The 12,973-nt window shown below is 38.5% G+C and overlaps 4 protein-coding genes across 5 annotated transcripts in view; 2 read left to right on the top strand and 2 right to left on the bottom strand.

Moving 5' to 3' along the window:
- The window catches only part of LOC136260792 (uncharacterized), an 18,412-nt gene extending 16,912 nt beyond the window's left edge, over positions 1-1,500 (top strand). Inside the window, exons 21-25 of one of the 2 annotated variants that reach the window (XM_066054657.1) lie at positions 47-204; positions 290-502; positions 779-842; positions 898-1,132; positions 1,179-1,500. In XM_066054657.1, coding sequence (XP_065910729.1) covers positions 47-204; positions 290-502; positions 779-842; positions 898-1,132; positions 1,179-1,393 — 885 coding nt within the window. In that variant the 3' untranslated portion in view covers positions 1,394-1,500. The other variant, XM_066054658.1, reaches the window with a different exon arrangement.
- On the bottom strand, positions 1,444-4,562 carry LOC136260795 (astacin-like metalloendopeptidase). Its single transcript, XM_066054662.1, has 6 exons — positions 4,243-4,562; positions 3,891-4,019; positions 3,299-3,434; positions 2,825-3,243; positions 2,454-2,507; positions 1,444-2,276 (listed from the first exon to the last, which is right to left on the bottom strand). Exons 1-6 carry the CDS (start codon positions 4,385-4,387, stop codon positions 1,684-1,686), a joined length of 1,476 nt encoding a protein of 491 aa, XP_065910734.1. The 5' UTR covers positions 4,388-4,562; the 3' UTR covers positions 1,444-1,683.
- Positions 4,540-8,350, top strand: LOC136260794 (polynucleotide 5'-hydroxyl-kinase NOL9-like). Its single transcript, XM_066054661.1, has 14 exons — positions 4,540-4,684; positions 5,053-5,505; positions 5,555-5,593; positions 5,646-5,721; positions 5,769-5,850; positions 6,085-6,182; positions 6,235-6,268; positions 6,312-6,451; positions 6,669-7,299; positions 7,343-7,496; positions 7,607-7,678; positions 7,729-7,813; positions 7,990-8,126; positions 8,174-8,350. The coding sequence occupies exons 1-14, from the start codon at positions 4,604-4,606 to the stop codon at positions 8,264-8,266; spliced, it is 2,175 nt and encodes a 724-aa protein (XP_065910733.1). The 5' UTR covers positions 4,540-4,603; the 3' UTR covers positions 8,267-8,350.
- Positions 8,254-12,973, bottom strand: part of LOC136260793 (endoplasmin-like) — a 23,260-nt gene continuing 18,540 nt past the window's right edge. The window contains exons 17-25 of the mRNA XM_066054660.1: positions 10,492-10,626; positions 10,328-10,441; positions 10,205-10,275; positions 10,093-10,155; positions 9,959-10,037; positions 9,812-9,895; positions 9,241-9,312; positions 9,081-9,191; positions 8,254-8,400 (exon numbers count right to left, since the gene is read on the bottom strand). Of these exons, the coding sequence (XP_065910732.1) occupies positions 8,371-8,400; positions 9,081-9,191; positions 9,241-9,312; positions 9,812-9,895; positions 9,959-10,037; positions 10,093-10,155; positions 10,205-10,275; positions 10,328-10,441; positions 10,492-10,626 (759 nt within the window). The 3' untranslated portion in view covers positions 8,254-8,370. The remainder of the gene's footprint in view (positions 8,401-9,080; positions 9,192-9,240; positions 9,313-9,811; positions 9,896-9,958; positions 10,038-10,092; positions 10,156-10,204; positions 10,276-10,327; positions 10,442-10,491; positions 10,627-12,973) is intronic.

Below are 12,973 nucleotides of genomic sequence, written 5' to 3'. Positions count from 1 at the left end.
GGACATATTCTGTTTCAATCAAGTAATATTGTTTGATATTCTATAGTTGGATTGTTCCAAACAGTTTCACTCTGTGGCAGTGAAGCCACTAACTAGTCACTGTATTGGTGATGGGAATGTTTCCCAGCTAGTTGAAGTTTCCACCGACCAGTTTACCCCATTCTCTCTATTTTGTTTTTGTCACGTCCATTCTAAGAATGCGAGGTCAGTAAATGTTTTATAGGGTAAAAATTCACGAATATCTGATAAGCCGTAACATAATCAACACACATAACTATCACTCCAACAGGTGGCCAGATTATGACTGTTGTTCATATCAAAATACCTTTTCTCAAGAAACTACTCTCGATCCGATGACTCATCTACCAATATCAGTCTATTACCATCACAATCAACTAGTTGACTATTGTTCTGTTATTAATGTGTTCTCTGGACATGTTGACAACCTCCTACCAACACCACCTCACAACAAACCTGTTGTGATTCTTTTTTGGACGGAATGGTAATCACATTAAAATATTACTTGAGGGGTTCAGTGTCAAATTTTAAATTTAATTTTCCTTTCAAGTGTTCAGTGACTATGGCTGCAGTACTACATGTGTGCAGGAAGAGCCAACAGGAATGTATCTTCCTTACATTTGTATTATTAAGTTAAGAATCCCGTAGTTTGTGTTTACATTGCTGTCCATTCTTTTAAATATCTACTGTCTGTGTGCTAATTCTCCTACCAATTTACATGATGTCACAATGTTATGATATCTATTTGTGGTCATTGTAGGTGTACAGCTTCAGCAGATGCTATGAAGTTATTCATTAAACTCAGCACCAACCACAGACATACGGTGAGGGTGTCCAAACGTCATTAGTTAATGGGTAATGTTATTTTTACATTTACAGTATGAATTTGTTACTTGCTGTGCTGGCAGTAAAGGAGGACAGGAATCACATTTGAGACAAGTCAAGGAAATGATCAGCAGAAATGTGTCCCTATTGAACAAGGAACTAACTTCACAAGTGCAACACTTTTGTGCCTGCTCTAATAGTCACCAGGTGCACTGTGGCACTAAGGATCATCCTGAAGCCATTTTTAATATAATTGGGGTTCCCACCACTTCCATTATACATCCAAATGGTATTAACCATAAACTATGATTTGCTAATGTGATATTGTTATATAGGGCATGTTGTTTGGCAAGGCCGCTTCTTCAACAAGATGCTCAGCCAATACAACAAGGAATTCCTGCATACCATTCATATTGCACTAAATCAAGCCTGTCCAGTAGATGGCTGCATGTTGTGTCATCAAGCTGCGGATGGTGGATATCACACCTCAAAGAATGCTCAGATGGGAGGATTTAATTTGGGTGTGTACAGCAACAAATTATCTTATTAGAGACGTCGTCAAGACGGCTATAACTACACATCATGATCACATACAGGAGATCTGTTTGACACTGTTTGTAATGATTTGTATTAACAGACATAAAACAATACAGCAAACACCAACATACAAGGAAACAGTACAATAATATAAGTATAGGTTTAGACTGTATACAATCCAGTATATCATTTAGCAGTGATCATGGCCACTATATTAACAGATTTGCACTTAACTATTAAAAATATTTAAAGTAGTAGTTACAGTGGAAGGGAGTATAAGTTCTTTTAAAAACATTCACTATATCACAATCCCCAAATTTCAAACTGGTCAATATTTTGTAAGCAATTTTCTGAATCTTGTTGTTTTAATGGATTGGTATCATTAGTTCTTGAATTATCTTCCTGACTTTCTGTGCACTGTTTTCTCCTGCAGTCTCTAGAGTCACAGCCAAACCATCTTACTGTTTCTCCGTGTTTGCGATATTCAAGTCTAATAACGTCTCCGTCTTCTATCACATCATTCATCTCTTTATCTACAGCTGTCACTGTTAAGATTTGGTCTTGACAGCCAGACTTGTTGAAGGCAAAGTTTACATTCCCGTTGCTCACATCATACGTTGCATTGTAACATGCTCGATTAGAGGAGCACATGTTGTCCTCACAAGTTATCCATTCTCCTCGTTTAACTCCCCATTTGTGAGTACTCAACAGAACTTCATCACCCACTCTTAGTTCACTGCTATTACTGTGCACTGTAGTAATCACTAACTCTAATGGTGTAGACTCTAGAACACAACTTTCATTGTTGCAGTTTACATATTTCTTTCCTTCTTTGCCGCCATAGCCGTCCGGTGATGTGGTTGTCAGTGGGTCATATGCCAACTCAATCTTGAAATCTACAATAAACAATGAAGGTTAACAGCTGCTGAAAGAATAGCTGCATACAAAAATGCATGGCACTGTAACTGTAACTTCAGTACTAAAGGGTCTTCAATTACTAGTAAGAATGGGAAAAATCCAGGAGGAGTATGTTATCTTTAGTTACAGACATTCATACATATTATAGCACTTACTCTTATAGTATTTTGGCAGATCAGATGTTGGCGTAACAGATGGTGGAGCTTCAGCTAGAAGTGGAAGAAAAATAATCCATAACACTTTGGTACACTGGGCAAAGCCATCGTTAATTAAGTAAATCTAATACATTGGACAATACTTAATTTCATTACTGATATTGCTGACTTGCAGTTGTATCATTTCAGGTACTATACATATCGTATCTACATGTGTGCATATTTTAGTGAGTAAATTAATTAGAGGAAGTTATCAAATAACCAAATAATGCATGCCTCTTAGAATGGTGGCTCATCTTCAAGCCATCTATGTACATAGCTACTTGCAACATTTAATATAATAGTACATCCCATTTTTACAGCAAACTCACTTTTGCAATATTTTTTGTTAGCCCATTCAATATCTTTGCTACTCAATTCAGGAATCTTTCCAATTTTGCTAATTCTGATAGTCACTTTATCAGGATTTTTCACTCTTATTGTTGGCTTGTTCTGTTCAACAGCAAAAGCTCTAACATTGTAGTGCATAATGCTCTCATAATCATAATCAGTATCCTTGTTATAATTACTGACTATATTAAAGTTGTGTCTTGCTTTATCCTTAATGTTATCTTCATTGATTGCTATATATCTGTCACGGTCTGGTCTCGAGTGTTCATGATTGAAGCCAATGACATGACCTAGTTCGTGTAAGTATATCCATAAATCACCCGCTTGCTCCTTCTTTATATTCAGTTCTTGTCCAATATACTTGTTCTCATGTGGTCTGACACCAATGTAACTATTAGACCTAGAATAACAACAGGCTATGATACTTCAGTAGTAGAAGAAGTTTACAGACTTACACAGTGCCGTATTGGAATATAACGTAATCTCTGATTCCCTTTAGATTTTCATCTTTCAACTTCGTAAACGTTACACATGTGCTGGTCGACCAGATCTGCATAGCTTTTCTAACCATCTTCCTATGATCCTTGTCATCTGGAATAACACGTGAAGAATGGTGACAAGTCATTATGTAGGAAACACACTAGCTCCTACACATTCAACATGCTAAGTAAACTTAAAACCATCCACCACTAATCAAAACCCAAACATTATACTGAGTCTATGATGTGTTTCAATAGTGTAACATTACACCATCTCTCTCATAACTAGTTACAGCTGACAGATGAGGTAAAGAGATGCTTGGACATGTGCAGGTCTGTGCAAGCATCACCACACCCATAACATCTAGCTTTTATAGGAGGGCAGAAGGAGGGGCATGCATATACATACAGGAACTCCCTATATAACATCAATAGAATTAACTGTGTTAACTAAAGGTTACAACTTTTCCATTATTTACTCATTGTACATTATATGGCACAAAATATGCATCATCTCAATATATTTGTAGCAGCACGTGGGTAGAGCAATATCGTGTATGTTCCTTACCAAAGCTTTTGTCAAAAACGTATGGTATTTCTCCATTTGGCCAAAATACAGTTTCTGGCTGTTTCTTTGAGCTATAGAATATATCAGATGGTGTGTCTTGCGAACCTGAGCCATCACGTTGATGCAGATCTGCAGGGCAAAACGAGTAGAATATTAACACTTGTTTACTGCAATCGTAACCCACACAAGATGAAAGCACGCGCAAAAAGGTGCGCAGTTTCTGCTTCCATGGACACCAGAATATTAAAAGTGCGAGCGATGCAGCTTGTGGGGCGTTACCTTTTTGCTGTGCCGCTCGCACAATCAAATGCAAGCAGCTAGTAATAGTGCGTTTTGTGGTAGAGAAACGTACCAGAAATAACGTAGGGCTGCACATCTTCCCATTCAACACTTCTTCTCTGCTTCTTAGCTACATCTCTTAACAATGGTCTTGCAATAATTGCTCCGATCGTCGCACAGTAAAACAACAATTTTGGTAAGGTGGAACTGATCAACATCGTAACAAGTCAAACATGTATACTCCAAGGAGTCTCTACTTTGAAACAAACCGTAGCCAAGTAGACAAATATTAAATCGATTGCACTCGAAGACTGTTTTGCACACACTGTCCTTCAAGAAGTTTATATAACCCAGGTTAAATTTATATGGCTTGATCGTTTAATGTACGACCCACCCCCTTTACCCACGTGCTCCAACACGCGATTTTTGTAGCTATGGCGGCAAGCACCGGAGTGACCATGTTGAATTGTTACACCTATAGCGGAGCAGAAATAGCTGTCTTCTATGCTCACTCCGTAAGTGTAGTGCGATTTTTTTTACGTTGGTTCTATTTAATTTAAGCGTGCGTTAAAACAATTGTGCATTAGCTGTTTGTAATGCTTTATGCTCGTAGCTTAATGTACATACCAACTTGTATTATACTTTTATGGTTTAAGTGTTTAACAAAAACTCACGTAATGAGTCAGTCAAGCAACACAGGGTGACAGTGTATCTTTTAACAACCTTATATTATGAGATATAATAATTTGTAGCTGGGAAGTCCTTAAGTTTCCTGAGATTGGCATTTCTGATGAGCTAATCTCTTGTTCTCATCTTAAGCTATTTTTGTTCTCACAATGAAACCAGTTTTGTGGTCAATGATTAACATTCTTCCTTTGCAAAGGCTCTCACATTTCAAGGCATGGTGCAGTTTAAAGTCATTGCTGGTCTTGTACACTTGTATGGGCATAGTTTTAAGCCATCGTCAGAGTTTCATGACGTCTACGCACTGTCAATACAGTACCAGATGATTCCGGTGACCCTAGACCAAGTCACTTCTCTACAACAGAAAGTATTTGTGCCCCCCATGAGCTCAGTACCTCTGGCTGTAAGGCCGGCTAGAAGTGAAAAATCTTTGGGTAAAGTTGTTGTGGATTTGAGTGAGGAAGATTCCGTATATGTTGAGGTGGCACTCAGTCAGACAGATTGTATGGCTGTTAATGACTTTGTTCGTGATGCTGCGTCAGTGGACTCGGCTAGTGTGTGTGCCATCGTGATTTTCCGGGAGCTAAGAAGTACCATGGTAGAAATACTGTCACGGTGTTTTCCAGTTTACTGCCATGCGTCTAGTAACCAGGTAGGTGTTTTTAAGTGGATGGTGACAACTATTGGGTACACTTCTGTAGTCTTCAGATGGTTCAAAAAGACTCAAAAACTTTATTATAGTGAGTAATTGATTGCGCTATGTAACCAGATAGTAATGGTGTCATTTTACAGACTGGAGCCAACAGTAAATTACTGGAGATACCATCAGGATTAGAGCAAGCTGTGAGCACAATAGCTGACCACAATGGTTAGTATAGTATGATAGACAAAGGTCACTCTACGTGTCATCGCTAGGATTGGTGTTGTTAATTATGGGACAAGGAAACACAGGAAAATCCACATTGGCCCGGTATATTGTCAATGTTCTTCTTAATAAGTAAGTTGTAGCATTGCTATGATGTTGCTGTGTTCTGATTATCGTTTTTGGGACATGGTACTTAACAGAATTACACCATGTATGTATGTGGCCCTACAATGGTATAGTGAAAGTTATGACTGTCTTTTATAATCTCATGAATAGGCACTAATGCTTCAGTTATCATATCTTTGTGGTTAACAGACTTCACACACGCTCCGGCCTAATCTGACGCTTGTGTTATCATCACTACAGGTATGACAAGGTAGGCTTTCTTGACTGTGACCTGGGCCAGTCAGAGTTCAGTCCATCAGGAGTGGTTAGTTTGACAACTGTATCTTCTCCTCTCACAGGTATGGACTCCAGATCATATTTATTGCATTGTTATGTCTGTAATCACATTAGGGCCTCCCTGCACACATCAACAAGTCCCAGACAAGTTTGTTTGGGTGTGTTGATCGTAATTCATGTGCAATTTGCAGGGCTTATTTTGTCGGAGATAATTCCCCGGCACAAGAACCTAACTTGTATGTTCACAGCATCCACTCCCTGATGCAGTCTGTAGCCAGTGGCCAGTGGGAGTCTCTCCCTCTATTAGTCAACACATGTGGTTGGCTGAAAGGTCAGACTTGTCATATGTTCAGTGGTATAGCCACCTCAGCAGCATACAAAAATAGTGTACCCCTACAACATGCTATTTGTGCTATGTGGGAAGCCCTGCTAGCAGGAAATTGTACAGGGAGATCTTGCAAGGGGAGAAGAGGGGGATTGCATGTGTGGAAATCCAGCCAGAAATTATATACCTATTGTAATATAATAAATTGTTTTTCTTGGTGTAGATATGGGCTGTCTGTTGACCTGGGACTTGCTGCGGCTGATCAATCCATCTCATGTTATCCACTTAACTACTGGCAGTCAGTCACTGGATACGACACACGATCCTACTTTGTGGTTTAGCAGGGATCTTGTTCCAGTTAATGACTTCACTTACCATCACTCTCTTGGCTGGCTATTACCACCAGTTAGTTCTCACCAACACTCCAAGTCTCCGGATACAACGTCAGCAATGGACACGTCTGGTTATGTTAGCAAGTGTTCATCTGATCAGTATTCCTCAGAGTTTCCTAGTGATGGTGAAACTGGGGAGACAACAGAGACAGACTCAGCAACAGTGACTCTTAGCAAGGGCACTATGGTGGTTAAGAAATGGAAAATGAAAGCTAGAAGAAAAAAACTGAAGAGGTTACGGGATAGGAAAATGAAGAAGCGTAGTCCTGTACAGCTCACTAGTCCCAACACAATGTTTATCAAAAAGAAACATCATCACCACCATGTTAAGTCAAAAACTAGATTGTCGAGTAAAGTACACAAAAGTAAACGACACACAACTCTACAGAACACAAACTGGCACAGCTGCGGTCCATTTCATCTACTTATGTTATCCACTACAAAACATTTTGTACAGTCAAGGTTAGTTGTGTTAGTAGTATTATTGTGTACATGTTAACTACAGCTCAAAGCAACTGAGAGAGACATCACTGGCTATGTATTTTGCTCAACTCAATTCAGAGGGATCCACCATCACTCCTTGGCCTGAACTGTTGCTTGCTGCTGTTCCTTATGAGATAAAATGGGCTCACTTAGCCATACACTGCTCCACAGTAGAGGTAACTTTGTTGTATGTGAAGCCTGTTCCACTGGTCATTAAGTGCTAGCAGCATGACCATGGTTCTGTAGCTCATATCTAATTACACATGTTGATGATATTAATACACAGATACCTCGTAGTCAGGTACTCTATGCCTTAAATGGTATGATTGTTGGATTGACCAGGGTGGACCCTTCTTTAGTAAGCATCACCAAGTTGTGTGTACGCTGGTAAGTGCATTGTAATGACAGATAGAGGACTACAGTGATAAGTACTCGGCTGGAATAGTGAAGTTCTTAACAGAACGAGTCCCACTGGCTGAGTACTTTGGATATGGTATGAATTTTAGTGTAGATGTGACGAGTTTCTGAATCAGCTCTGTTGACACCTTATCACATGCCAGTTGAGAAATTTGTCATTGTGTCATGTAAAGTGATTGCACATGCTTTCTCTCCTACTCTCAAGTAAACATGTTAACAAACTAGAATGTACAAGTGTCTCTACATCGTTAGGACTTGTGAGGGGCATAAACATGGCAGAGAAACTCTTCTACATTGTAACACCAGAACCACTTCAGAGATTAGCAAATGTCAACTGTTTAATGTTAGGAAAGAATGAGCTACCAAATTGTGTGTACACATGCAACAAGGTCAGTCACTGTATTTCAAATGTGCTGTGAAGTATTTATCCCTACAGAAACACTTCAACCCCAATACCCTACCATATATAAGTGGCCAGTTGCCATCAATGACTATTGCAAGACCAATCAAAGAACGTATTGTGGTATGATGTGCAGTCTATTTTATTAGCAAATACTGACAGCAAAAAATCACATCCTAAAATAATATTTCATCTAATAATACAAAAAGAAAAGAGTTGTTGTAATGGTTTGTTCATAGTTCTTCCTTAACTTGGCTTTCCTCCTGTAAAAATATATACCATTAATGCAATATATTATATAAGGCTATCAACATTACCAGTTCAAAGAAATGTGGGAGTTGGTAGGGGGATGGAAGCATGTGACGTAAAGTATGTGCCAAACGACAATTAGCCAAATGAAAATTTTGAGCCAAAGTGTGAGCAATTAAAATATTTTCAGTGTTTGTGTAATCAACTCAAGATGACCTATTGCCATGGTTGCATCACTCAACGGCATATCAAAAAAAGGCGGAATAATTTAATATTAATTGAATATTAATATTGGAGCCACAGGTCTGACCACAACTAGACAATCAACATCTAGTGTCTCTTAGTTTAGACACTTCAGATACTTGAAACCACAGCATATTTGGAGGTGGAATTTGCGTGAAAACACACAGCACAAGGCCTGACTATATCTGTACTAGCCAAGTATGGAGCAATGGATGGAATGATTTACAAAAAACTGCTAAAGTATGCTTTCAATCAACACTAGCCTAAAATGGAGATATCACCAATATGGCTACATTTAACTACACTGGAGCTAAACACCCAGGTATTAACTGTTGAAAGAGTTAAACAGCCAAGGTATTAACACAATGAGTGCTGGTGAGATCAACACACCCTGTGTTGATGTTTGTATACATCAACACAATTTTGTGTTATGAAGGAGTATACAATTCACCTCAGCTTCGCTCTCAGCAGGAACCTCTTCTGGTTCTTGCACCTCTTCTTCATCAGTTATTTCTTCTTCATCATCTTCCACGCTGTCATCTCCTTCGTCAAAAGGATCCACCTGCAGAGTGACGCTTGACGACTTGTTTATCATGTTCAGTTAGGCTCACCTCAGCATCTAGATCCACTCCCAGACTCAGTCTCATCATTCGCTCAATACGACCAGCAAATTCCACAGATTCCTAAGTAGTGTGGGTGTAACAACATCAAAATGAACACACAACGTCAAAGGAATGTAACATAAACAATGTTCCCCAATTGTGGCAGAGTGAAGTGCCACCATTGGTGGAAGCTGACAACACATTAACAACAATAATGTTTGGTGACAGCACATGGTGTAGTTGCTATATGAAGTAACCACATAAACTAGTACCATCACCAAATTGATGTAGCTACCCTCTGTCTGACAGTGACCCAATGGTGAGGTATGAACACTGCGAAAGGCTTGGGTAGCAGTACTTGTCCAAAAGAGGTGGTTACATGTTATAACCTTATACGATGTGCAGTTATGTTACAAAGCATGGCACTAGGTTTTAAGAAAGCAACGTGTTGTGCTGAGAAGGTTTGCAAGGGTCATGGGATGCATGGATATATTAGAATATTAGGCATTAATTAGTTTAACATTTCTTAGAGATCACGAGATGACCAAACTCCTCTAAAGTACAACAGAGCTGATCTCACCTTAAGATCATATCCAGATCTCAGTACTGCAGTGTCAAACAATACATTAGCAAGGTCAGTGGTTGTCTGATCCTGATCTTCATTCTAATGACATCATAACAAGAGGTGACATCATATGACATAATACTAAATTGATTTTATAATAACCTCCACTCTGCGAAGTAGTTCTTTCATTAGTGGGTGACGAGGATTAATCTCTAATGTCTTCTTCTGGTTCATGTAAAAGCTAATATTGTATTATCCATTAACCTACTAAATAATAAACAATGCTATTAGTTCACCTGGATGAACCATCCGACTTGGCATATGCTTGACTTTTCATGATTCGTTCCATGTTGCCAGTCCTGTTTAAAAACAGGTCACACATTTTCCATATATAGTCGTAATACTAACCATCCATATTGTCCAGCCACGAGAGCACATGGTGAAGTGGTCAGACGATGAGATACAACAGCCTTCTCAATCTGACAAATTACACATGTAATATATTAAGTCCATGTTGCTATCATCCCTTACTTGCTCTTTGAGTGCCTCCTCTTGCAGCCATTTTGTTAGAGGCTCATAACTCTTCTCTAAAGCTTCTTGTTGCTCTTTCTGCTCTTCACTCTGTTCTCCAAAGTCCAACCCTTCCTGCAGCAATTAGTAAGCTGTTACATATAGAGTAATCATCAATTAATCACCTTGGCAGCATTCTGGAATTTCTTTCCATCAAAGTCCGGCAAGTTCTGTATAGTGTGCTCATCAATGGGCTCCACCAAGTATAACACTTCAAAGCCTTTCTTCAAAAGTCGCTCCACAAAAGGAGACCCCTCCACCTACAAGATAAAAGCATATACCAAAGATGCTCGATGACAATACATGAACCCATCCACTATCCATACCATAATACACGAGTTTAGGGATACTTCTAAAAGTTTTTGTAAGTGTAATAGTTCCAGTTAACCATATACACACAAAACCATTCATTTATTATTAGCATGACAAGAAATTATGCACAATGCATGTACTAATACTACACATGTACCACACACAACACACGCTTATGTAAAACACACACACACACTTATGTAGCTAAACACACAAATTGATCCAGCGTTCACTAGCAACTAAAACCTTCTGACAATGGAATGTTTTTTGATGTGGCCACCATGCCACTTGAGCATGCACCAACATTTAACACATGGCCACAAAACTAAATTCATAAAAATATTTCCTTATAAGGAATAAATTCTTGGCAAGGTTTCATGACATGACTAAAGCCAGCTGCAAGATAATTAGTTAACCATCAACAAACTATTACATAGCCATTGAAAGAAGAGCCTGCAGGCCTCAATATTATGTAGGGAAATGAAATATTTTAAACAACTACTACACTATTCTTAGCCATGCCTTATAAGGTTAAAATGAGTGTTAAAAGCATCTTGAAGGCTGTAATGAGAATTTCTCTGAAAATTAAGTTAGCTCAAACGATTCCATTTTAGCATGTTCTACAGTGAAATATGACACCTCCACTGAGTGCCATACAACATCATTGAATTTAGGACAGATTGTAAATCCAACTGGACTAGTTTCTCTGGAGTTAACATACGATCAGTGTTAGGTGAAGTAGGACACACTATATTGCTAATGAGCAGCTTACGTTGATGGGAAAAGGAGCAAAGATTTTTACAAAGAAATAAGTATACATCACTTTCCTGGATTCTTTATAAATCATTTCCTTTGAGACTACTTCAACTTCACTTTTTTTTTCTGGCAAAAATGCATAAATCTATATTATACATGACAGTTATTTCAAGTAACCACAGGTACCCACTGATCGGAAGTGTTAGCTCTCTCATTTCCTGGAAAAGTATTCCAGCTAGCCTATCCCATCATACCCAATCTGCTACACTTGACCATGCAAAAAATTAATGCCATGCCTAGAATATTGCCATGTTGTACAAAACATTCCCTCCGTTGTCACGTAACACAAAAATTCTGTAGGTGAATAATTGGATAAGTAGTGACTTGTAAATAAACCTTCTCTCAACTAAAATGGACACCTCTTCTTTTCTTGATTCTCAAGTTACACTTTATTGCTTGTAACTGAAGTGGAGAAGACTCTACCAGTCCCAATAACATCCACAGCTGGTCATTCATGTGGGCTGCTGCTGGTACTCACAGTTACAAGGTATTGTATTACACTAGAGATTAAACCTCAGTCATAACATTACAAAAACAGGATGGAATTCATTGGCAGATAATACATAATATTTGTCCACATCATCACTCCATATGTGCAGATTGTGATCTAAGGCTGGTCAGATTAATACTAGGTGAAAAATATGTCATGAAAATTGATCTCAGGAAGAAAACAGGTCACACTATTTTCATATTTCTGTGATTTAGTGTATTGAAATTTCATTACCAAGAAGTATTTTGAATAGAAAAAAAGCTCTTTTGGATTATTTTAGCAAAGTGAATAAATGTCCTGTGTAAAGCTTTTCCCCTTAATTGTATCTCATTACAAGCGAGTACCAATTTTGTGTCTACATTTCCTCCAGCTAACAATAGAAAGATTAGTTCTTCTACACTCTATTTGTATGTGCTACAACCTCCGTAAGATGAAGTACTTATATGGTCAACAGTACACAGTTCCACTGATGTGTAATGTGTCACTATACAAACCTGACATTACTACTAGCAATAAATACATGTTGAAAATGAATAAGTTATTAATTTCTAAAATGTTTTCTCATGCAGATCGGTGTATAGCTACCAATTCAGTGTGACATGATGGTCAGGTGGAAACACCAGTGATTTTCCCACACACAATGACATCTGGACTTGTTTACGACCCAAGCTGGTAACTGGAGGATGAAATTCAAGGAGGTCAAGCATGATCCACAAAATATCACATGTTAGTTGATCGGTGACAACAACAATGTGTAAACTAGCAGCTGACTAAGTGTGCTGGTATTGTTCATACAGAAAGTCTCAAAGAAGTATATACGTGTTTCTTCTATCTATCCTTTTAGATATCAAGGACAAAACTTATACATTACACACTTGACTGAGTTGCTCTGCTGTTTACTGTGGTGACTAAAAAGGAGATTTGTTTGACTACAACTTTGAACTGGTCTAACATAACAAGGGCAGAGCAGCCCACAGTAAAGAGATCAA

This window comes from Dysidea avara, chromosome 7 (assembly GCF_963678975.1).
Source record: "Dysidea avara chromosome 7, odDysAvar1.4, whole genome shotgun sequence".
NCBI classification, from domain to species: Eukaryota; Metazoa; Porifera; class Demospongiae; order Dictyoceratida; family Dysideidae; genus Dysidea; species Dysidea avara.
The sequence above is the reverse complement of the archived record's forward strand: the minus strand, read 5'-3'. Positions and strand labels throughout refer to the sequence as shown.

Coding starts and splice junctions, on each gene's coding strand:
- LOC136260794 (XM_066054661.1), top strand. CDS start 4,604: ATGGCGGCAAGCACCGGAGTGACCATGTTGAATTGTTACACCTATAGC. Junction 5,594..5,645: donor GACTCAAAAACTTTATTATA/GTGAGTAATTGA, acceptor GTCATTTTACAG/ACTGGAGCCAACAGTAAATT. Junction 8,127..8,173: donor GTGTGTACACATGCAACAAG/GTCAGTCACTGT, acceptor TTATCCCTACAG/AAACACTTCAACCCCAATAC.
- LOC136260795 (XM_066054662.1), bottom strand. CDS start 4,387: ATGTTGATCAGTTCCACCTTACCAAAATTGTTGTTTTACTGTGCGACG. Junction 4,020..4,242: donor GCAGCCCTACGTTATTTCTG/GTACGTTTCTCT, acceptor TTTGCCCTGCAG/ATCTGCATCAACGTGATGGC. Junction 3,244..3,298: donor ATATTCCAATACGGCACTGT/GTAAGTCTGTAA, acceptor TTGTTATTCTAG/GTCTAATAGTTACATTGGTG.